Source organism: Moschus berezovskii, chromosome 6, assembly GCF_049115385.1.
Source record: "Moschus berezovskii isolate FMDL1 chromosome 6, NW_MosBer_1.0, whole genome shotgun sequence".
Taxonomy (NCBI): Eukaryota; Metazoa; Chordata; class Mammalia; order Artiodactyla; family Moschidae; genus Moschus; species Moschus berezovskii.
Window position 1 is genome coordinate 105,559,780 of NC_142465.1, and position 24,033 is coordinate 105,583,812.

The 24,033-nt window shown below is 39.0% G+C and overlaps 1 protein-coding gene across 2 annotated transcripts in view; it reads left to right on the top strand.

The window, feature by feature from the left end:
- The window catches only part of A2M (alpha-2-macroglobulin), a 66,383-nt gene that overhangs the window by 15,671 nt on the left and 26,679 nt on the right, over positions 1–24,033 (top strand). Inside the window, exons 1-13 of one of the 2 annotated variants that reach the window (XM_055395089.2) lie at positions 6,930–7,323; positions 9,853–10,036; positions 11,340–11,499; positions 11,659–11,711; positions 13,631–13,651; positions 13,922–14,090; positions 14,530–14,614; positions 17,553–17,673; positions 18,545–18,659; positions 18,800–18,909; positions 21,081–21,242; positions 22,378–22,605; positions 23,061–23,124. In XM_055395089.2, coding sequence (XP_055251064.2) covers positions 7,238–7,323; positions 9,853–10,036; positions 11,340–11,499; positions 11,659–11,711; positions 13,631–13,651; positions 13,922–14,090; positions 14,530–14,614; positions 17,553–17,673; positions 18,545–18,659; positions 18,800–18,909; positions 21,081–21,242; positions 22,378–22,605; positions 23,061–23,124 — 1,558 coding nt within the window. In that variant the 5' untranslated portion in view covers positions 6,930–7,237. Of the gene's footprint in view, positions 1–6,929; positions 7,324–9,852; positions 10,037–11,339; positions 11,500–11,658; positions 11,712–13,630; positions 13,652–13,921; positions 14,091–14,529; positions 14,615–17,552; positions 17,674–18,544; positions 18,660–18,799; positions 18,910–21,080; positions 21,243–22,377; positions 22,606–23,060; positions 23,125–24,033 lie in introns of those variants that run through there. The other variant, XM_055395090.2, reaches the window with a different exon arrangement.

Consider the following 24,033-nt stretch of genomic DNA (forward strand, 5'->3'; position numbering starts at 1 on the left):
AGATAAAATCACTTGAGCAATGCAGCAGCAGTGCATGGAGGCTGTGTTTGCACCTAAGTCTGCAGTCGTGAATTTAAAGTGGGTCTGTTGACATGCTCACATGTGTTTCACCAGTCACCTTCTTAATTTAGATGCAAAGGAATGTAAACTCCCCAGTGGCAGAAACATATGGTTTTTGTTAACCACAGGGCAATGTCTGGTACAAAACGTGCATTAGAATATATGTGGACTGACTAAATAATATCCATCTTCTCCACTTGACTGCTTTGCTTCACAATATCCCCAGTACTTAATATAGAGCCTGGTTCATAGTAGGCTTAAATATTGACTGAACGGACAAAGGAGCCAATTAATCAATCTCTTTTTATTTTTTCCTTCACTTCTGAAATTTACCCCCAACTCCCTACTGTACAGCTTCCCTGAATTTCACAAGAAAGCCTCAAAGTCAACATACCTAAATTCTACCTGACAATTTCCTTTCTCTTATTATCAAGATCACCCATGAGAGCCCCAGTGAGAAACCTAGAGTCATTCTCTATTTATCATCTCCAAAATGGAAAAGTTCATAACTAGTTTATGCATTTTTGAGCAAAATAAATGAAATAAAGTACTTAACACAATGCCTAACATATAGTACTACTAATATTAGCTATTTCTGGCATTCAGTGATTGCAACATACACATCTTTTCATATCATGACATATTTTACATAACTTAATTAGAAGAGATTTTTCTTTAAGTAATATATTAAATAATGGTGTCCTTTATATCAGTAGTGCATCAAACAGGGTAAAAGGGAGTACTGGAACTTTTCTCCATAGTACGTTCATCAATATTAAACTAGTAATTGTCATGTCCAATACACTTAAAATCCACATTTTTCACCCTCTCCCCACTGTTGCAATGTTACTTTAAGTTCTAATTTTCTCTATATATTTAAAATGCATTTTGCACCTGTCTGTGAATCAGCTAGGGATTCCTCTGGCAATAAATAACAGAAAAGCAACTAGCAATTGCTGAACAAATAGGGAAGAAGTCCATAGGTTGACATTCCAAGGTTGACACAATTACCCAATAATACTGACAGAGACCAAGGCCCTTTCTATCGTTTGGACCTGCTCAGCATGCAGACCTTGATCATCCTGTTCATTGCTTTGTCAACTCAAGATGGCCATTGAAACTTTAAGTGTTACATTCAATTTCCATGCAGAAAGAATAAATAAAAATGTTCATTGCTGTGTCTTCTGAAACTTTCTCTTTTTGTTAAGAAACCAAAAGTTTTTCACAAGCCCCACCCAGAACTTTTCCATTTATATGTCACTGGCCAGACTAGATCAAACAGCTACCCGTAGTCTGAAGATGGTTAGGGAGAAAGATGTTGTGTAAGTAGTTAAGCCAATGAGCATTGTCTACCATAGTTCGGCAAATATCTTCTAAATTTTTGACACATAGGTCAAGAGTTATCTTTTCTATTTGTTTATTTATTTGTTTGCTTGTTGGGTTTACTGTTTATTTACTACTTATTTAGCACCTAATACACACCAGGCCCTGTTCTAGGCACTGGGGATAAAACAATGACAAAATCCTTCCCCTTGTGAAACTTTCATCCCAGCCTCCCCTTTTGATCCAATATTCCTACTTTGAGTAATTTACCATACGGACTACTCTGCCAAGACAAGCATGTTCATTGATGCAATATCTAGAAAACAAAAAACTGACTAGTTATCTATATGGTATTGATTAATCACAGCATGTGTATATAAGGTAATAGTCAAGAGAATATATCTCTTTTAATATACATCCATATGCTGACATGAAAAGCATCTTCAATACAATGTATACTTTAAGGGGAAAATATATGGTATAGTAAAATCACACTTTTGAAAGAAAACCCACACTAAAATTTGTGTGGAATCTTGAAGGACCCTGAATGGACAAACAATTCTGAAAAAGAATAAAGTTGGAGGGTTCTCACTTCTTATTTTCAAAACATTACAAAGTTGAAGTAATCAAAATACAGTGGTACTGGCATAAAGATGGACAAATAGATCAATGGAAGAGAATAGAGAACCCAGAAAGAAACTCCTCATGTATGTGATGAAATGATCTTCAACAGTGCCAAGACCTCTCAACCTACTCTTAACAGTCAAGTGTACATGCTTACTTTTTGCTCATTTTTTTTAAATTCAGTTACTTGATTTTTTTTTTTAGTTACTCTGTTTTGTATGATTAACTTGTACTGTAAATTTGCTATGTCAAAGAGTGTACACATTTAAAGCTTTTATACATCCTGTCACATAACCTTTCTAAAATGACTCTGCCAATTATCTTCTACCAGCAGTGCCTAAGACTGCATTTTTCCCACGCCTTTAAAAAAAATTCCCAGTCTGATAGAGAGCGTTGCATGACATATCTTTTTTTCTTTTTCAAATGTATGATTACTAGCGATGTTTTGTATCATTGTTACCTGTAGGAACTCTGCTGCTTATACTTTAACTTTGTCTTGGGGTTTTATTTTCTAAGTAGGAAGTCTTTTTGTACCCTCCAAATGGTAAAATTATTCTCCAACACATTTTTCCTAATTTAAATATTTGTGTTTTATATTTTTGTCTTTAACTCTATGTAGTTTATTTTTGAATATGAGACACAGTAGGGAATATATTGCAGGGTTAGTTTTCCTTTGGTGAATAAAGAATGTGTGTGTGTGTGCCTATGTGTGTACTAGCACAGGGTCATTTCATGAGAGAAAGTGAAAGTGTTAGTCACTCAGTTGTGTTTGACTCCTTGAGACCCCGTGGACTGTAGCCCTCCAGGCTCCTCTGTCCGTGGGATTCTCCAGGCAAGAATACTGGAGTGGGTTGCCATTTCCTCCTCCAGGTGATCTTCCCGACCCAGGGATCGAACCCAGGTCTCCCACATTGCGGGCAGATTCTTTACCATCTGAGCCACCAGGAAAGCCCAATCACAAACTCTGATGTTTTGTTATAAAGCCCCAATCACTCTGACTAGTAAAAACCTTCTCAACTATTTTCTTAAAATGTCCCTTCTTTGGGGCTCGGAAATCCCACTCTCTCCCATGTTTCTCTTTCTGTCTGGCCTTTCCAGTGCCACTTAGGTGTCCATCACCTAGATACTAGTGTTTCTCAGAGCTCTGTTGTGGATTCTTTTCTATTTTCATCCCATATTATCTATTTCCATGGCATCAACTCTCCCTATAAAGTGATAAATCTCTAATCTGTAATAAATAGGCTAGATCTCTGTTAACTGGTGGTGTTCAGATTGCTTTAATTTTAACCTACAATAAGAAATTTTGTATATTTTCATTAGGCAGTTTGCAAGATAATAGTGAAATCACATTTCATAATGTAACTTTTACACTGTGACTCAGGACACGTATAGTTAGAGATTACAAAGAGAAATTATGAGTTAAGATACAAGTTTTAGCTGGAACAAAGATATCTCAAAACACAAAGGCCTTTAAATAAGAGAAAATGTTTTTCTCTTATATGAAAGTGTCAGCTAAAATGGCCTTTGGATGACTCAGCTGCTCAGTCGATGTCTTATTTTTTGTTCTGCTTCCCTTGATACATGAATTCTGTCTTATTGCCTACAGTGAAAGATCTGACTATCGTCAACATGTCCACGTTCCAGACAGTAGTAAGGGAAAAAAGGGAAGGACAGAACCTAACCCTTCAAAGTCATGGACTGAAAGTTGCACACCACACTTGCACTTACACTCCAGTCGCCAGAATTTAGCCGTATACCATACCCAGCCTCCAAGGAGAAGGCTAAGAAATAAAAGTTTTCAGTGAGGAAGTTTATGCCCAGCAAGAACTCAGGTGTTTGAGTAATAAAGGTAGAGTCAGAGAAATGGTAATAGGACATAACCAAAGTTTCTGTTGCACAACAGTGAAATAAATATTTCCAAATTCAATAGTTTCACGTATTCTGTTTGGTACACTGTGCTTTCTATTTTATTGTATTCTATTACATTTTTTAAACTCTTGGTCATGACTCAATGATCATGACATTGTAACTCATTTTAGATGGCGATCCACAATTTGAAAAACGTTTCTTTAAGCTTGCTGTGTCTAATATGGTAACCAGTAGCCTCATGGGATTTTGAACATTTGAAATGTGGCTATTCTAAATTGATATTTCTTGTAAGTGTAGAATCCACACTAGATTTGAAAGCCTTAGTATGAAAAACAAATTTAGAGTATCTTATTAACAATTTTTATAATGATCAAATGTTGAAATGATAATAGTTGGGCAATACTGAAGTAAGTAAATGGTATTATTAAACTAATTTAAAAATATATAACTAATGAGAACATACTGTACAGCACAGGGAACTCTGCTTTAACTCACTGTGGTGACCTAAATGGTAAGAAAGTCTAAAAGGAAGGGGATACATGTATATATATGGCTGATTCATTTCGCTCTACAGTAGAATATAACAAAACATTGTAAAGCAACTATACTCCAATAAAAATTCATTTAAAAATAAAAATGATAAAAATCAGTATAAAAAATAATTTAATTTAATCTGCTGCTTTTTGTTTTTCAATGTGGAAAATGTAAAATTACTTAGGAGGCTCACTTTACATTTCTTCTAGACAACAATACTCTAAGTTCTGTATGCTAATGTTAGTTCAGTTCAGTTCAGTCACTCAGTTGTGTCTGACACTTTGCCACCCCATGGACTATAGCACACCAGGCCTCCCTGTCCATCACCATCTCCCAGAGTTTACTCAAACTCATGTCCATTACGTCAGTGATGCCATCCAACCATCTCATCCTCTGTCATCCCCTTCTCCTCCCGCCTTCAATCTTTCCCAGGATCAGGGTCTTTTCAAAAGAGTCAGTTCTTCACATCAGGTGGCCAAAGTATTGGAGTTCAGCTTCAGCATCAGTCCTTCCAGTGAATATTCAGGACTGATTTCCTTTAGGACGGATGGTTGGATCTCCTTGCTGTTCAAGAGACTCTCAAGAGTCTTCTCTGACACCACAGTTCAAAAGCTAATGTAAAATTCCCTAAAATGTTATTATTTACAGCACAAGCACCTTCTAAAACGAGACTCTTTATCTTCCCAACTCTCAGCCCTCTGTTCTCATTCTGTTCTCAGCCTGTGTCCTGTGTTTCACTCAACCACTTAAAAGCAACACAAGTCATTTAGTGAATAGCCAGGAAAATTGGAAGGCACATTTTTCTTTACCCCTCACATCCATGTGTTCACTGTGTACTATAATTTTACCTCTTAAATATGATATAAATCTGTCAACCTCTATCCAATATCATTATAGACTCATGCATGCATGCATAAGTCACTTCAGTTGTGTCCAACTTTTTGTGACCCCATGGACTGTAGCCCACCAGGCAAGAATACTGGAGTGGGTTGTCATGCCCTCCTCCAGGGATCTTCCCAATCCAGGGATCGCATCCACATCTCTTATGTCTCCTGCCTTGGCAGGTGGTTCTTTACCACTAGAGCCACTTGGGAAGCCCCAACCCTAGTTCAAATACCATCATTTCTCATGCATATAATTGTGCCCACTCCCACCCTGCTTCCTGGGTTGCCTCCTTCCCATCACTCTCCCAAATTTCAGTGAGTGTGATCTTTCCAAGAAATAAATCTGGGGAAGTCATTTCACTGATTACTCCCCAAGTACCATAGTACTGCCAGCAAGTTTCTTTTTCATTTGAAGCAAGCTTACTTCACCACTTTTCTAAGTGGACAAGCATTTTCTCCATTCCAAAAATTTTTCATTTTACTGTCAGCAAGTTTCTTTTTTTTTTTGAAGCAATCTTACTTCACCACTTTTCTAAGTGGACAAGCATTTTCTCCATTCCAAAAATTTTCCATTTTACTGTCAGCAAGTTTCTTTTTTATTTGAATCAAGCTTACTTCACCACTTTTCTAAGTGGACAAGCATTTTCTCCATTCCAAAAATTTTTCATTTTACTGCCATGATGTTTATCATGAATGTGTCATGATGGTTATCGCCTCCTGTGTCTTTGTTTATGTCATTCCTTATGTGCTCCGAATGCACTTTGCATCTCCTCTTTCCCCTGGCTAGCCACCACCCACAAGTGTGGGTGAGTGCTTAATTTGCCTTTTCTTTCCCTTTGATTTCCTTTCCAAGACTCAAGTTTAAATTGTGTGCCACAGTCCTATGCTCCCAGAGCACCTGAACTTCTCCAATAATAATGTCTGGCTATTGTATTTTTATTGCTTGTTTATTTGTCTGCCTTCATACCCTCAAGAATGTGCAATCTGTTTCTACATATTTGACCATTCCATCTCCATGATTTTGTATGATCCTAGACTAACTGGGCTCAATAAAACTTAGAAAACAATCAATCAATTGGATGAAGAATGAATGAGTGGGTGGATGGATGGATGGATAAAATAGTTAATATGATTAAAGACTGGAGGGGAGTTGCATATTTAGAAGGCAGCAACAGAATGTGTTCATGTTCATGTAAGCAGATGGTAAAGGCAATTAAGATCTTTCTCGAGTAGAGTAAGTCAAAGCTTGTTTTTGAGGTCCTGCTACTTCTTCTTTCATCTTTTCACTTCCTTAATACAGGGAAATATTTCTATTATCATTCTTCCAGAACCTAGCTCTTTATCTGCAATCCAGAAATATCCTCCAAGACAAAAAGGTATTCTTTTAATCCACTGTCATTTCCATAGAGGACAACTAAATTCTGAAACTTCTTCAATATTTGAGGTAGACATATCTGATGGAGGACTTGCAGGAGACTGACTTGTAGTGAAATATCTATTTTGAGCCTTTCAGTGTTGCTTAAATTATAGCTTCCCCTGCCAGCTATTCATGCAAGAGATGAGAGGAAAGCCATAAAAGGCACTATGAGGAAGCAGAAGGAGGGCGCAAGAGAGAGAAGGGATTGAAAAGCCGATTAGCTGCTTTACGGGAAAACCCAGGGAAAACGAGCACTAATGGGAATGTGGATTTTATCCCTCCAGGAATCCTATTTAGCTTGCCAGGAATTAACCTTGACTGTAATTAAGTCCCTTAGAGCAATGACCCTTCCAGAGAATGTTCAGGGACCTCTACTTTGTTTAGACACCTTGTGTGGGTGGAACTTCCTGTTTACACAGAGAGCAGCATAAAGCCTACTTGCTCGGAGGAAAGTTTGGGACCAGACCAACTGCAGGGAGAAAGGTGCAGCACAGTCTGGTCTCCTCCGGCCCCTTCTCCCTGCAGCATGGGGAAGAACAAACTCCTTCATCCAAGTCTTACTCTTCTTCTTCTGCTCTTGCTGCCGACAGATGCTTCAGTCTCTGGAAAACCGTGAGTTTCACATAAAACATAAACTCGAAAAGTCCTTTCCTTTATTTTAAATGCTTACCATTCATTTATTTGTCCCCCCTATGGAACTGTCACCTTCTTATCTTTAAGGTCTCTTTCAATAATGAGATTTTACAAATCTTCATTTATTCTTAAACATTTCTCTCCAACTTTCTGGATCTCTGAATCTCTAAATTCTCTGGGGATATACAAAGACTTTCTAAAAGGCACTGGAAATTGATACTTTTAAAAGAATCAACTTTTAGATCCTCACACTCATGCTGATCAGCTTGAGACCATACTATCTACCCTTTCTTATCTCCCCTTTTTTAATTTCCCATCTTCCACTTTAAAAGAGACAAACCTCCCTCAATCAGTTGTTACTGTGGAACATTCTTCTGGAATATAAAAATCTCTAGAGTTCCAAATAAAGGAGCAATTTGAAAAACTGATGTTGAGGTTGAGAAAACAAAAGACTCAAATGACAGAAGAGAAAATCATTTTGCAGAGCATGTGGTGATGAATTCTTTGTTTCAACAGAATTGAAGGAGGATCTAAGGGAAATACTAGTTGATAGATGATAAAAAAACAACTCTTGATAATAGGGCAGTGTGATTTTTGGCACGTAATGCAGAAGTTACAAGAGCTGATAAAAAATTATATAATTTATTTACTTTTATGCAAACAATTTTTCACAGCACTGCATCTATACAAACCAAAACTAGCAACAGAGTTCGTGGTAGACCTTTGTTTAATTCTTGCAGTAAGGAATATCTGTCCATGAATATATAAGAACAGTTCATCATTTTCAACAAAGATGTGCTTCAAAAGTATTTTGATTTTATATTAATATGTAAAACATATGACTCATAGCTTGTAATATATCTATTTTGTTTTGATCTGTTGTATACTACTAAGACTTTTGAAAACAATTCAGAAGAAAATGTTTAACATTTACAACTTTATGATAACATTAAATTTAAGAGTTAAAATTCAATTTATATACCCACATATAACAGTACATGCATACATGTACATATGCATATCCATCCAAAATAAAGATGCTAGAGTGATCCATAAAATATTTTAAAGCATAGAAATGTTAGGACAGACTTCTGTGTGGTAAGTGATATGAAAATTCAAGCTCAAGAGGGAAAAGGAGAAAGCTGCTAAATTTCTGATCATTACAAAAAGAACATTTTGGTGTATTTTTTAAATAGATCATATTGGATATCTTATCAATTTGATATTTAAGATTCCATGGGAGAGTTACAAAAAAGTAATGTGGTGGTGGTGGTTTGCTTGAGTCTCTAAGTCGTGTCTGACTCTTGTGACCTCATGGTCTGCAGCCAGTCAGGCTCCTCTGTCCATGGGATTCTCCAGGCAAGAATACTGGAGTGGGTTGCCATTTCCTTCTCCAGGAGATCTTCCCAACCCAGGAATCAAAGCCAGGTCTCCTAAATTGCAGGCAGATTCTCTACCAACTGAGCTATATCGAGGTAGCAAAAAAAAAAAAGTAATGTAAGTTTTATTTTAAAGTATCATCAAAAATAATGTATTTTGCTATTACTTAAACTTGTGGAAAAAAATAGATGTTTATCTGAGTATATGTAAGGAGTGCATGCTGCTGCTACTGCTAAGTGACGTCAGTCATGTCCGACTCTGTGCGATCCCATAGACGGCAGCCCACCAGGCTCCGCTGTCCCTGGGATTCTCCAGGCAAGAACACTGGAGTGGGTTGCCATTTCCTTCTCCAAGGAATGCATAGTGTCTAAGAATTATGTTAGGGATATTGTGAGCAAAACTGTTTGAAAATTTGAGAGTCAATAAAATCATATATGAGGGTATTGGGAAAGTTTCTTTTCTGCTCATGAGTTACCAGGACTCCAAATTCAATCTTTAGAAGACCATCCTTGAGTACACCATTTTTGTCCAGCCATGAGTTGAAAGACAAATATTTAATGTACAAACATTCAGGGTTAGGTAACACACCAAGATGTCATTAGTTGCTTAACACACTGAGACTTTAATGACTTTCTTTAAGCCTCAGGCTCCATATCTGCAAAGCGGAAAGCAAGAACATGCCATTCCATTTTTACAGGCTTGCTATGTATTCAATGAAAAGTTCTATAAGTGGATTGGCTTCTGTAATGTCTCACATGAGAATTGCTTGCTTTCCTCAGCAATCCTGATGTAAAATAGATTGACAGCTTGACTAAGTATAATTATCATGTCTTTATTTGAATTCGGATGCTCACAGATTTGAGTTCCTCAGCGTGAGATATGCCTGCAAACGTTCACCTCGTTAAGGTTCACTTCAAGTAAAATGTTCACTGACATGGCACTGATTATGGAAAGGAGACTAATTCTCCTGCGTGCCTTTCAGTGGCAGCGATCAATTTCCTGCTTATCATATGTCTTCTCTTGGCATAGAACTACAGATAGTAACAAAAATTACAGCAGAAAATGGTGCTGCTGATAACAATGCCACACCTCCTACACTCGCCTTTAACTGGACTCCCCCAACCCCAGGCAATACATGGTGCTGCTCCCCTCCCTGCTCCATACTGCGACCCCTGAGAAGGGCTGCCTCCTTCTGAGCCACCTGAATGAGACAGTGACCGTCAGCGCCTCCTTGGAGTCCATCAGAGAGAACAGAAGCCTCTTCACTGACGTGGTGGCAGAGAAGGACTTATTCCACTGTGTCTCCTTCACTGTGAGTATGACAGTTTGACTTAATACACTTGTTTCTCTGGGTCAGGAACACAGATCTAGAATTCAGTCAAGGTAAGACTTTGAGAAGCTGGCATGGACTTCACGAAGGACTCTAAATGTAGTGACTAAGCATAGAAATTAAGAAGCAATGTGTGAATTTCCAACCATGGTAGACAAATATTTATAGAGATATTAAAATGAGCTTAATGATCAGCGAAAATTCCTCTTATCCAAAAAAAAAAAAAAAATAGGAACTAGACAAAGGGAAAGTGTGACTTCTCCTTAAAATAAAAATGGAAAAAAGACTCATAAAGCATACTAAACCAATGTTCAACTTAAGCCGCAGTGGTGGACTGACTGGAACACAGAACACATCAGCCCATACTCTTTCTAAGCGTGAAATTGTGGAAATCACCATGAATGTACAGCCAACATCTCTTCAGAGTTGTATAGATCCTTACAGCATCCGGCCAATAAAATATTGCAGTTCCCTTTCTCATAGTGTTAAGAGATGCTTCTATAATACCATGCTCATTTATCACATAACAGCAGTTAGGTAAAGTTCAGTGTATAAATGAATCAAAGCTATACTAGCTGATGTGCAGCAACATGGATGGACCTGGAGATTATCATACTAAGTGAAGAAAGTCAGACAGAGAAAGCCAAATATCATAAGGTATCGCTTACATGTGGAATCTTAAAAAAAAAAATGATACAAATAAACTTATTTACAAAACAGAAACAGACTCACAGACTTACGGGCACAGGGATAGATTAGGAGTTTGAGATTGACATGTACACACTGCTCTATTTAAAATCGATAACCATCAAGGACCTACTATATAGCATAGGGAAGTCTGCTCAATATCTTGTAATAACCTAAATGGAAAAAGAATTTGAAAAAGAATAGATACATGTATATGAATAACTGAATCACTTTGCTCTACACCCAAAATGAACCCAAAATTGTTGATCAACGATACTCCAATATAAAATAAAAATTAAAAGCAATAAACAGAGCAAAAGTATTTTTTAAAAAACTGTTCTGGCTGATCTATAAGGAGATGTGTATCTCATTTATGACCTCACTCACTGTTATGTTTTCCTCCACCTTTTGTTCTGTCTTCCCATTCACAAATGACAGAGGTCATTCTGTCCACGAATTTCTATCCATGCCAACTTTCTCCGATGAGAACTGGCCAGTGAAATTAAAAGGGGCAAGACCCCTAGGGACAAGTGGGAGAGGGACTTGGAGAGGAAACTTGGTAAATGAGTGGGTTTTCAGGGTCTCTCCTCTATTTCAGCTCCCAAGATCTCCAACCAGTCAAGAGGTAATGTTCCTTACCATCCAAGTGAAAGGACCAACCCAAGAATTCAAGAAGCGGACCACAGTGTTGGTTAAAAATGAAGAGAGCCTGGTGTTTGTCCAGACAGACAAACCCATCTATAAACCAGAGCAGACAGGTACAGAGGCCTATAGTTAGGACAACTTCCCAAAAGAAAGATCTTCCTCTCTTGCATGTTTCCCAGTCAAAGGAATCCTGGTTCCTTAATAACTTGTCTTACTAACCTACGGACCTGGCCTAAGGTTTCTGGGACTCACGGAAAATATTTCTGTTTCAGTGAAATTTCGTATTGTCTTGTTGGATGAAAGTTTTCACCCCCTGAATGAGTTGGTAAGTCTCCTAATATCTATCTAGAATTATTATTATCAGTATAAACAGGCTGGGAGTCTGGTTTTGGTGTTGGAGGAGGGCCAGAGAAAGGAAGAATCTACTGCTGATAACAATATTTTCTGGCATAGCCATTGTGCAAAATCCTCATTTAAAACAGTACCCTGGGTCAAGAGAGCTGTTGAATCTTTCTTGTTACTGGTACTTGATTGTCACACAATTAAACTTACTCTTTGAAAAATTCTCAGTTAAGCAAACTAGAAAGATACACTAAATAAGAAATAAACTGTCAAAAAAACTTAGGTTTAAATAACTTCTCAAAGATTCAAAATTTTTCTAAACACACCTAACAAAACCTCTCCTATAAAGGAAGGAGAGTATAATCAATGTTTGTTCCTCAAGACTAACACTCAATTTTAATGTAGACAAGAAACCAAAGTCTTAATTTTTCTCTCCCAAATCTAGTCCTCAACCACATTTTTTTTTCATCTTGGAAAGAGACACTTTTCATTTAAAAGCCACAGACTCTGTTTACTATAGTCCCTCCCCCTCCCAACTTCCTTTTCCCCTCTTAAAAACACTCTCTTTCCCAGGCCATGGGGAGTTGTAATTCCCTGCTGATCCTGATTAAATCCATCTCTGCTGGGGAATGGGGGTGGAAGGGGGGTGGTTGTCAGAAGGAGCGGGGAGGACTGGAGGGGAGGGAGAAATTTTTTTCTTCTAGCTCCTAAAGCAAAAGATTAAGACATAATCCTTCATATCTTTCTCTCACAGCCACATCCTATTTTATCAGAAAATCATATTAGCTTAAAATATATCCAGACTGTGCTTTACTACCTGAATTGCTACAGCTTTGTTCTGATGACTATTGCAGTAGCCTTGAAATGGGTCTCCTGGTTTCTAGTTACACTTCTCTATCTAAAATCAAACACTTCATCCATCATTCTGTCAACTGAACTATTTTATTTTCATTTCTTGACATTACTTCAGACATATATATATAACTTAAATACATATATACCTTAAATATATGTATACCAAATATGTGATTCTCATATACCAAACATATATTTCAAATGTGTATCTATACATATCAAAAATATATATTGTGTATATGTCTATGTTTCACATATATCCATCCTTATTAGAATGCAAGCTCCACGAGAAACAGGTCTATTGTTCTTTTGTGGATTGCTGTATTTATAGCACCTAGGATGATACACAGCACTTGGTAGGCACTTAATGTGCTCGCTAAGTCACTTCAGTCGTGTCTGACTCTGAGACCCCATGAACTGTAGCCCGCCAGTCTCCTCTATCCATGGGATTCTCCAGGCAAGAATACTGGAGTGGGTTGCTATGCCCTCCAGGGGATATTCCCAATCCAGGGCTCCAACCCACGTCTTTACATCTCCTGCATTGGTAGGTGGGTTCTTTACACTAGGATTATACATGGCACCTGGTAGACACTTAATAAATGTCAGTTTTTAAAATGAATATCCACTGATAGTAGAGGATTTATTCCCATTCCTTATTCTTAGAACTACTTAAGAATTCTGTGGTCCACCTTAATATTTGGATCTCAACATGGTTACTTATTGTTCCATTGGTGTTTATTTCTCAATCTGTAAAATAGCATAGCAAAGGAATGTTCTTCACTGGGATGTTATAAGCATTTAAGTAATATTAGTAAATACCCCTCCTAATGAATGGCACACATGCATTTCTTGCTGACAGCCCAGTAAGTACTTAACATTACTCATTAATTGCTTGTAATGGAGTAAAGTTCTATAAAACTTAATCTAGAATTTTTCTGTGTTTTACTACAGATAAAACTATTCTGTGTAAAATGATTTTGCTTATAAATCAGAATTGAGGCTATGTGAGAACAGTTTTAAACTGCTTACTACCCTTTTGTCTTTCAGGTTCCACTAGTTTATATAGAGGTAAGCAATGTGAAACATTCCGTAATTATAATAAACTTAGAGGAAATGTTCTTATTTGAGAGATTCTTACAATATTTCAGAAATTCATCATTAAGGGAGAAGCATTCAAACTTATGTAACACTAGTTTGTTCCAAGTCTTCTCCTTCCACCCCTCTTTGTGGATAACATTGGAATCCCTTTTTGTGGATAACGTCAGAGTCCCCATAGATTTCCTGTACTGTAGCTAATGCTCTAGGTTCTTTTGTAAATTACGATTATTGTGTCTGTAGGACCCCAAAGGAAATCGCATCGCACAGTGGCAGAACCTCGAGGTAGAGAATGGCCTCCAGCAGTTGACCTTTCCCCTCTCGTCAGAGCCCTTTCAGGGCTCTTATAAGGTGGTGGTACAGAAGGGATCAGGTGGAACTGCAGAGCACTCCTTCACCGTGGAGGAATTCGGTATGCCATTAAGAAAAATCACCAAAAAGTTCTTTTTTCATATTTGAACTTCTAGGGCCTAGAATTCAAGTTTCTCTGGAATCCTCCTGTTTGCCATGGTTGAGATTAGACTTGGAGTGGAGCAAATTATATCTAAATCCAGTGAGGACCATCAGTGATTTGTGAATAGGATATAGCCTTTTCTGTAACAATTTTAATCTTAAAAAATGTAAAACATTCATAGTCTGGTGGGGTCTCCCATAATTCAGCAGGATTACATTGATCCATCATAGTCCTTCAACCAAGATCTCCATTTGAGAGGAAGGTGGATTTATTGGAGAAGAGGGCTACCTTATCAGAGCCCTAAAATATTGTTAGGAAATTACTATTGAGAATGTGGAAATGCCAGTTCCCCAAAAGTTGAAAGCCAATCATCAACTTCCTTTTCTCCAATCAACAGTGCTTCCTAAGTTTGAAGTAAAAGTAAGAATGCCAAAGATAATCACCATTTTGGAAGAAGAGATGAACGTGTCAGTGTGCGGCCTGTGAGTTTATACTTTGCAAAATTCTTCTTTGGGGGATGGGTGTATTATTTAAAAGAGACTCACCCTTTGGGATATCTTGCTAGCTTGTCTATGAGGAGTGCTGCACAAACACCTTAAATACATGGGAACATTCCCATCTCTAGAACTTTCCTTCTTAATTTCTTTCCTATCCTTACCAGAACTATTATAACTACAATGGGATAGGCAACTGTTTCTAGAGTAGCTATGCTAGTAGGGTTGATTCTGAAAGTAATAAAGCTACTCGCGCACACATAGGCACACAAATAAGAAAGTGTTGAAGGGTAGTGACTTTCCCTTTACCAGGTTGTAAAGGAAATTCAATCATCAACAGATCATTTACCTGACCTTGCAGACATAGTGGAAAAATGACTTAGATTCAGAATTTGTAGAGATAGGCATGTTACAGAAATCTCATCTAACTCATCCATCTACCTAAGGCAAGTCACATACTTGGCACTGCCATTGTCACTGATGAGACTGGACATGATCTCTCAGTCAGACTTTTCCAACCTTGAGAATTAATGTCACTAGGATCTTATGCTCCCATCTCCAGTAGCCCAGCAGGAGCAGTAACAGAAAGAACAGGCAGAGTGAAGAAACAAGTCCTGCCTAAAGACCACACTTGTAATATACTATCTGTTCAGCGGGGTCCCTGCCCAGCACTGTCTCAGAGAAAGGCCACCAAGCTCCTGATCCCACAGAGCTAGTGAACCAATACTTTTGCAAATACAGAGATAGAGGATTTTTTTTTTTTTAATTTTGGCTGCACTGGGCCTTCGTTGCAGGTTTCTGTAGTTGTGGCATACAGGCTTAGCTGCCCTGAGGCATGTGGGATCTTAGTTCCCTGACCAGGGATCAAACCCATGTCCTCTGCATTAGAAGGCAGATTCTATTTTTTTATTTATTTTTAACTGGAGGATAATTGCTATACAATATTGTGTTGGTTTCTGCCATACATCAGCATGAATCAGCCATTGGTATACATGTGTCTCTTCCCTCTTGAATCTCCCTTCCACCTCCCACCCCATCCCACCCCTCTAGGTTGTCACAGAGTACTGGTTTGAGCTCCCTTAGTCATACAAAAAATTCCCACTGGCTACCTATTTTATATATAGTAATGTAATTGTTTCCATGCTGCTCTCTCAATTTTCCCACCCTCTCCTTCCCCCACTTTGTCCACAAGTCTGTTCTCCATGTCTGCATCTCTTTTGTTGCCCTGCAAATAGGTTTATCAGTACCACCTTTCTAGATTCCATATATATGCATTAATATGTGATATTTATTTTTTTCTTCCTGACTTCCTTCACTCTGTATAACAGGAAAAGGATGTATATAAAACTCAAATGTGTTCCTTTTTATGGCTGAGTAATATTCCATTGTACATATGCACCACAGATTTTTTACCCATTCATCTGTCGGTGGACATCTTGGTTGCTTCCATGTCCTGGCTACTGTAAATAGTGCTGCAGTGAACAATGGGGTATATGTATCTTTTTCAATTATGGTTTTCTCAGGGTATATGCCCTGTACTGGGATTATTGGGTCATATGATAGCTTTATTCCTAGTTTTTTGAGGAATCTTCATAATGTTCTCCATAATGGCTGTGTCAATTTGCATTCCCACCAAGATTGCAAGAGGGTTCCCTTTTTTCCACACCCCTCCAGCTTTTATTGTTTGTAGATTTTTTGATGATGACCATTCTGACCAAAGTGAGGTGATACCTCACTGTAGTTCTGATTTGCATTTCTCTAATAATGAGCAATGTTGAGGATGTTTTCATGTATTTGTTAGCCGTCTGTATGTCTAGCAGGTGGATTCTTAACCACTGTACTATCTGGGAAGTCCTGAGGATATTTAAATTGTGAAGAAAACAAGTACTCTCAAAACCGCAGCAATTACCAATGACATATTTATGGCACAATCCCATTTTTTTAAAAAGTTCAGTTCAGTTCAGTCGCTCAGTCATGTTCGACTCTTGTGACCCCATGGACTGCAGCACACAAGCCCTCTTTGTCCATCACCAACTCCCGGAGTTTACTCAAACTCATGTCCATTGAGTCGGTGATGCCATCCAGTCATCTCATCCTCTGTTTTCCCCTTCTTCTCCTGCCTTCGATCTTTCCCAGCATCAGGCAGGGTCTTTTCAAATGAGTCAACTCTTCGCATCCAGTGGCCAAAATATTGGAGTTTCCGCTTCAACATCAGTCCTTCCAATGAATATTCAGGACTGATTTCGTTTAGGATGGACTGGTTGGATCTCCTTGCAGTCCAAGCGACTTTCAAGAGTCTTCTTCAACACCACAGTTCAAACACTACAGTTTTTGTAAAAAGTAAACAAGTAAAATTCAACATAAACGGAGATAGCTGCCCATAGGAAGAGGATGGTGGAAGGAAAGATACCATCATATTGATAGTTTATATTCCTACGTAGAACTGAAAGCACTCGTTTCTTGTCTTTGTTTTGTTGATATGGTTGTTTCTCTTAAGATCTAGTATAGCTTTGACAATAAGAAAAGTATTTTTTAAAAGATGAAACTGAAAATTAGATATCGGGGGGAAAAGACATGGTAAAAGAAGACAGTAGTAAATTTCAGTATGCTGCACTGTAAATTTCTAAAAGAGAAGGTTTTAACAGACCTGTGGACCCAGTGGGGGAAGGAGAAGGTGGGACAAATTGAGAGAGCAGCATGGAAACAATTACATTACCATGCATAAAGTAGATAGCCAGTGGGAATTTGCTGTATGTATGTTAGGGAGCTCAAACCTACTTGCCCTCAGCACTACATAAGCCCTGCAGAAGTTAGAAGGAAATACAGAGAGTAAAAATATGCTATAGCTAAAGGGGATATATAAACAGGTTGAAAATGAGGGTGTTCAATGTCTGATTTGATCCTTGTGGCAATGCTCTTATGACAGATACACTTATGGGAAGCCTGTCCCAGGACGTGTGACGATGAACATGTGCAGAAAATACAGAAACCCTTCTAACTGTTATGGTGAAGAATCCAATGCTGTCTGTGAGAAGTTCAGTGGGCAGGTACGTGGGAAGCCACTCCTCGGGACTAACAGCCTAGGCACCATCGACAAGCAGTGAGTTATAACATGGTGATAATTCAAGAACAGACCAATCTATAAAAGAGTTCTATGCCAGCTCTAGTAGTTTTTATTGATAAAAATCAGTGACTTAGCCTAATAGGAATTATTTCTTGTCAGTTGTAGATATCCTTTGTACACCAAGGACCCAGAACCTAGTATGTAAAGCCCCTTTGAGTATCTGCAAGAAGGAAGGAGAAAAAATACACATCTTCTTAACCACCTTGGCTGGGAAGGGCTTCAGTTCTTCCCTCTTTGTTTGAGCAAGAGTTTGTTACATGGCCCCACATAGATGTCAGGGAAAGAGGAAACACAGTCCCCACATGGGCAGCTACTTCCCAACCACAGCTGTAAACTAAGGGAAGCCAGATTTCAGTGAAGAGTTAGCTGCCTCCTACAGTAAGAGTGTTGTTATTGTTTGCTTTCTAAGTCGAGTCTGACTCTCGCAACCCCATGGACTGTAGCCCACCAGGCTCCTCTGTCCATGGGATTTTCCTGGCAAGAATCCTGAACTGAGTTGCCATTTCCTTCTCCAAGGGATCTTCCTGACCCAGGGATCAAACTCCAATTTTAATGGTTTAAATTTCTATACCTCATTCACTCTAGGGATTATCAGACACTAAGGAATATACCTGTCAGTGATAAGCCAGAGACTGTTGTGAGATGTAATAAATTCCTAGAGAATATTTATTGTGTTCTTATGATGCAAAATTCCTAAGTCTTGCTGCCTCAAAAAAAAAAAAAATCCCACCAGACTGCCTGACCACTCGTTCGTCCAGTCTTATGTTTGTGTGTTTTATTTCATCCCCTCCCAGCTGAACAGTGACGGCTGCTTCTCTCAGCAAGTAAACACCAAGATCTTCCAGATGAAGAGACAAGAGTTTGAAATGAAAATCGAAGTGGAAGCCAAGATCCAAGAAGAAGGAACAGGTGTGTATACCTCCTGGGTATGGGAAAAGAACAATGGACACTGATTTAGTTCCTTTGCCAAATTATAAAAGGGAGGTGGTGGTGTGAGTTCAGGGAGAGAATCCTTCCAAATGAGAACTTAGTTTTTCCTTCTTTTTCAGAGGTGGAATTAGCCGGAAAGGGGACCACTGAGATAACAACCACCATCAGCAAACTCTCGTTTGTCACAGTGGACTCAAACCTTAGACGAGGCATTCCTTTCACTGGGCAGGTGAAGTATTTTTCAATTCACATGTCAAACCATAGTCTCCCCTAATATGCACAACACGTTCTGCTAAAACCACATTTGGCTGGTATTATTCATTGATTAATATAATCAAAAATATGTGTGTGTGTGTGTGCTCAGTCACTTCAATTGTGTCCAACTCTTTGTGACCCTGTGGACTGTAGCCTGCCAGGCTCCTCTGTCCATGGGGATTCTCCAGGCAAGAATACTGGAGTGGGTTGCCATGCCCTCCTCCATGGGATCTTCCCAACCCAGGGATCAAACCTGCATCTCTTATGTCTCCTGCATTGGCAGGTGGGTTCTTTACCACTAGCACCACCTGGGAAGCCCCTAGTCAAAGGGATAAAACTGCATGAAGTAGATTTGTTCCTCGGTAAATTTGTATGTCAAATCTATAAAAATCATCCTAAAATTAGAAGGTTTTTAAAACAGCACTGTGTGTTATCATTCAAACTCTTTCCCATGGCTTGCCATGCAGTCTCAGATTTTTATATTTTTTCCATAAGCATCTCAAAATTCATGCTGGTCAATGACATTATCCTTCCTACATTAATTTTGTATGGAAATGATGGGTAGGTGGCTTTAACTTTTATTTTTAAATATAAGAGGTTCTACTGTTTTCCAATGGCTCAGCAGGTAAAGAATCCACCTGCAATGCAAGAGATCGGGGTTAGATTTCTGAGTCAGGAAGACTCCCTGGAGGAGAAAATGACAACGCACTCCAGTATTCTTGCCTAGAGAATCCCACGGAAAGGGGAGCCAGCCAGGCTACAGTCCATGGAGTTGCAAAGAGTCGGACATGACTGAGCACATGGCAATCACTGTACCTGTTGATTTTTTCATGGATCTTGTATTTATATTACTTTTTCTTTAACAGCAAGTATATTTTAAAACAATACATAGAGGGGTAAAATACTGCTATTTAAGGTTTACCCTTCCCAGATGGTGCCAGTGGGAAATAATCTGCCTGCCAATGCAGGAGATGCAAGATACCCAGGTCCAATCCCTGAGTTGGGAAGATCCCCTGGAATTATGAAATATAAAATATTTGCTTAGGTGGCTCAGAAGATAAAGCATCTGCCTGCAGTGCAGGAGAACCGGGTTCGATCCCTGAATCGGGAATATTCCCTGGAGAAGAGAATGGCAACACACTCCAGTATTCTTGCCTAGAGAATTCCATGGACAGAGGAGCCTGGCAGGCTACAATCCATGAGGTTGCAAAGTCAGACACGACTGAGTGACTAATACCTTCACTTTCACCAGATTTTAAAGATACAGATTTCTTCTCTCAAATCTACAAAAATAAAATCTTCTCCTGTTATTTTTCTATTACATGCAAAAGTGCTAATGGAGTTTTCAGACTCCAGAAGTCTAAGATGACAGTCATATGTACCTCCAAGTATAATCACCATGCATCTCATCTTTAATAGAAACATTGTGTCAGCTGTGGAGAGTATAAAAGACAGAAGAATCAGGCTATAGAGGAGTGGTGGAATAAATTTTAGAATGTTTTGATATTGTTATGACAGCACACATGTTCAGAAACTTTGGTCATTTCCTAAAATGAAAGTTCACTTTTTCAGATTTCTCAGAGATATATTGTACTTTTTGAGATTTTATTCCTGCTAAATAACTATCCCATTAGTCCCATTTCTAACCAAAAAAGAAAGAATTTTGGTATTCTGGTCTTCATACACGCAACTGACATTTCATTGGCAAACTCAGACTTTGTTGAAATTGAAACTGTTAGTTTCTCATTTGTGTATGACTCTTTGTGACCCCATGGACTATAGCACACCAGGCTCCTTTGTCCATGGAATTCTCCAGGCAAGAAATGGAAATGGGCTTCCATTTCCTTCTCCAGGGGGTCTTCGGGACCCAGGAATTGAACCCATGTCTTCTGGGTTCTTTACCACTGAACCACCAGGGAAGCCTAGCTACCAGGGAAACCCATTACTTACGCATTTATTTAGCAGCTGTCTCTTTTCCTGGACTGGGTGCTCGAAGACAGAAGGAACTTTGTTTTGTTCACTGCTGTAGCCTCAATGCCTGGAACCACATTCAACATACTGGACAATAAATATCTGTGCTAAAATGAATGTTTGCTGCTTATTGGATATTAGCCACATAACTGATCTGCAGCTTTTAATCTTCAGGTGCTCCTAACGGACGGGAAAGGTGACCCCATGCCAAATAAAGTCATCTTCATCAGAGCAAATGATGCTAACTACAACTCTAACACCACCACTGATGAGCACGGCCTGGCACAGTTCTCCATCGCCACCACCAACATCAAGGGCACCTCCCTCAGTATCAGGGTAAGTTTGTAAGGAAGTTACCAATGACATGAAGAAGTCTTAGAAAAAAGGATTGCAACTGAAAAGTGATGGCATTTCCAAGCTGTGTTTAGTCTTAAAGAAGACAGGGGAAAAATGAGAAATTAGAAACTAATTTAAGGTCAATTTTGAAACAATTTATTTAAAAGGAGGCAGCACAGAGTTGTAGTTAAAGTGGGGAGGGGGGTGGAGTTTTACACATGCAGCCTAAGACAACCTGGGAGAGGCAGGCATCAATTACTTCACTCAAAGAATTGATGCTTTCAAATTGTGGTGCTATAGAAGACTCCTGAGAGTCCCTTGGGCAGCAAAGAAATCAAACCAGTCCATCCTAAAGGAAATCAACCCTGAATATTCATTGGAAGGACTGGTGCTGAAGCTGAAGCTCCAATACTTTGGCCACCTGATATGAAGAGCCGACTCATTGGAAAAGACCCTGATGCTGGGAAAGATTGAAGGCAGGAGGAGAAGGGGACGACAGAGGATGAGATGGTTGGATGGCATCACTGACTCACTAGACATGCGTTTGAGCAAACTCTGGGAGATGGTGAGGACAGGGAGGCCTGCTGGCATGCTGCAGTCCATGGGGTCTCAAAGAGTCAGACGCGACTGAATGACTGAACATAAACATAAACTCAACTCTTGAACAAATGCTAGTTACAGAAAGTGTTCTCAGACCTCTAAGTTTGCAATATTACATTTATTCATAATATCCATTTGAAACCCATCCTAAATGAGGCACCTCCTCTCCAAAATGCAATTCTTCAGTTTCTGAGGATCAGTTAGTCTCCCCAGTGAGGTTTCATAGCTCCAGTATCTCTGTGTGAATATTTAAAGTGGCTACAGAAACACAAGGGAGCTAATCAGAGTCAAGGATGCCTCCTCATATGCTCTTCAGAAGTATAAATACCAACCAAGGAAGCCTCTGCCATGTAAAGGGTCTGCGATACAGATAAACAAAATAAGGGACACTTCTCTCTTACTTTTTAGTGTGGAGCAAAAGATTTCTAGGTACACTAGTTAGGGTACACTACTAAACTAAACCAATTCTGTGAGCACACTGCCATTCTCTCTGATATATAATCTATAAGCTAATACCGGTTTTCTAATTCATCAGGTCAAATACAAGGATCACAGCCCCTGTTACGGCTACCAGTGGCTGTCAGAAGAACATGAAGATGCTTATCACAGTGCTAACCTTGTGTTCTCCCGAAGCAACAGCTTTGTCTATCTTGAGCCCTTGCCTCATGAACTGACCTGTGGCCAAACTCAGACAGTCCAGGCACATTATGTGCTGAAGGGACAGGTCCTAAAGGAGCTAAAGGAGCTCGTGTTCTATTACCTGGTAAGAAGGAGGGCCACCTTCACTGTCTGTAGATAAAAGTACTGTGTGGGCAGTCATTTATGAAGCTCTTTACATTCCTTCCCTGAAGGCTCAGATGGTAAAGAATCTGTCTGCAATGCGGGAGACCCAGGTTTGATCCCTAGGTCACGAAGATCCCCTGGAGGAGGGCATGGCAACCCACTCCAGTATTCTTGCCTGGAGAATTCCGTGGACAGAGGAGCCTGGCAGGCTACAGTCCATGGGGTCACATAGAGTCTGACACGACTGTGCAACTTCCACTTTTACATATCATTTCTTTGACCTCTTATCCACGTTCCTTTTGAAAGTTTGACTTCTCTTCAATCTAATTATTGCCAGCACGGGCTAAATGAAACAGGCATATTACATGGAGGGCAAGAACTTCGGCTAAGAGCTCTTTCAGGCAAATTAAATCCCTTTCATTTCCTTGTTTGCAGATAATGGCAAAAGGAGGCATTGTCCGATCTGGGACTCACACACTGCCCGTGGAGCAGGGAGACAGTGAGTGTTTCCATAATTCCTCATGCTTGCCCTCCTCTGTCACATGCAGCCTTATGCTGCAAAAATACCAGGAATAGTCTCAAATAGAGAGACACTGTTCATCCCACCCTCAAAAAATGTTGAAAAGGGAGACTTATCTGGCAGTCCAGTAGTTAAGACTCCATGCTTCCAATGTGGAGGGTTTAGTTTCCATCCCTGATCGAATAACAAAGATCCCACAGGCCTCCTGGCCAAAAAACCGAAGCATAAAACAGAAGCAATATGGTAACAAACTCAATAAAGACATTAAAAATGGTAAGCATCCAAAAAAATCTTTAAAAGAAAATTTGAAAGGGAAAAGCAATAATGTTTCTTTTATTAAAAACCCTTTATCAAATATTTTTCTTTTCCTTCAGGTTAATCTGTTCAGATTTAAAATGTTGAGTTGGTTCATAATCTATGCTTACTCCAAATTTTCCAAACTAAATACTCATGAACTTTCTCAAAAGGACATTTCAAAATTGTTTTAGACAATGGAAAGAAGCTAAAACTTTGCAGTGTCTTTTATATATTGGGTCCTGTGCCGAGTTATTTACATTTTCACATTATATTTCCCTTTTGAAGATATTTAAGACTTATAAAGGGATAAATTGAGATTTTTCCACTTATAAAGGGATAAATTGAATCGGACTTTCCACAGGAATATATGTGAAACAACATAATCTCTGAACTTCTCGCTTATCCTAAGGGAATCTAAAGGATCCCTTACTAGAAAATTATCGGTGAACTACTCTTTTGTTGCTTCTTTGTAGCAAAGTAGAAGTGCTACAGTAGGCTTAGAGAAGCTTGATGTAAATTCTAACAAATTTATGTATGTGTCAAAAAGCAGCTTTCAAAGGAGCTTACTACTCCTTAAGAAGAAAAAATAGA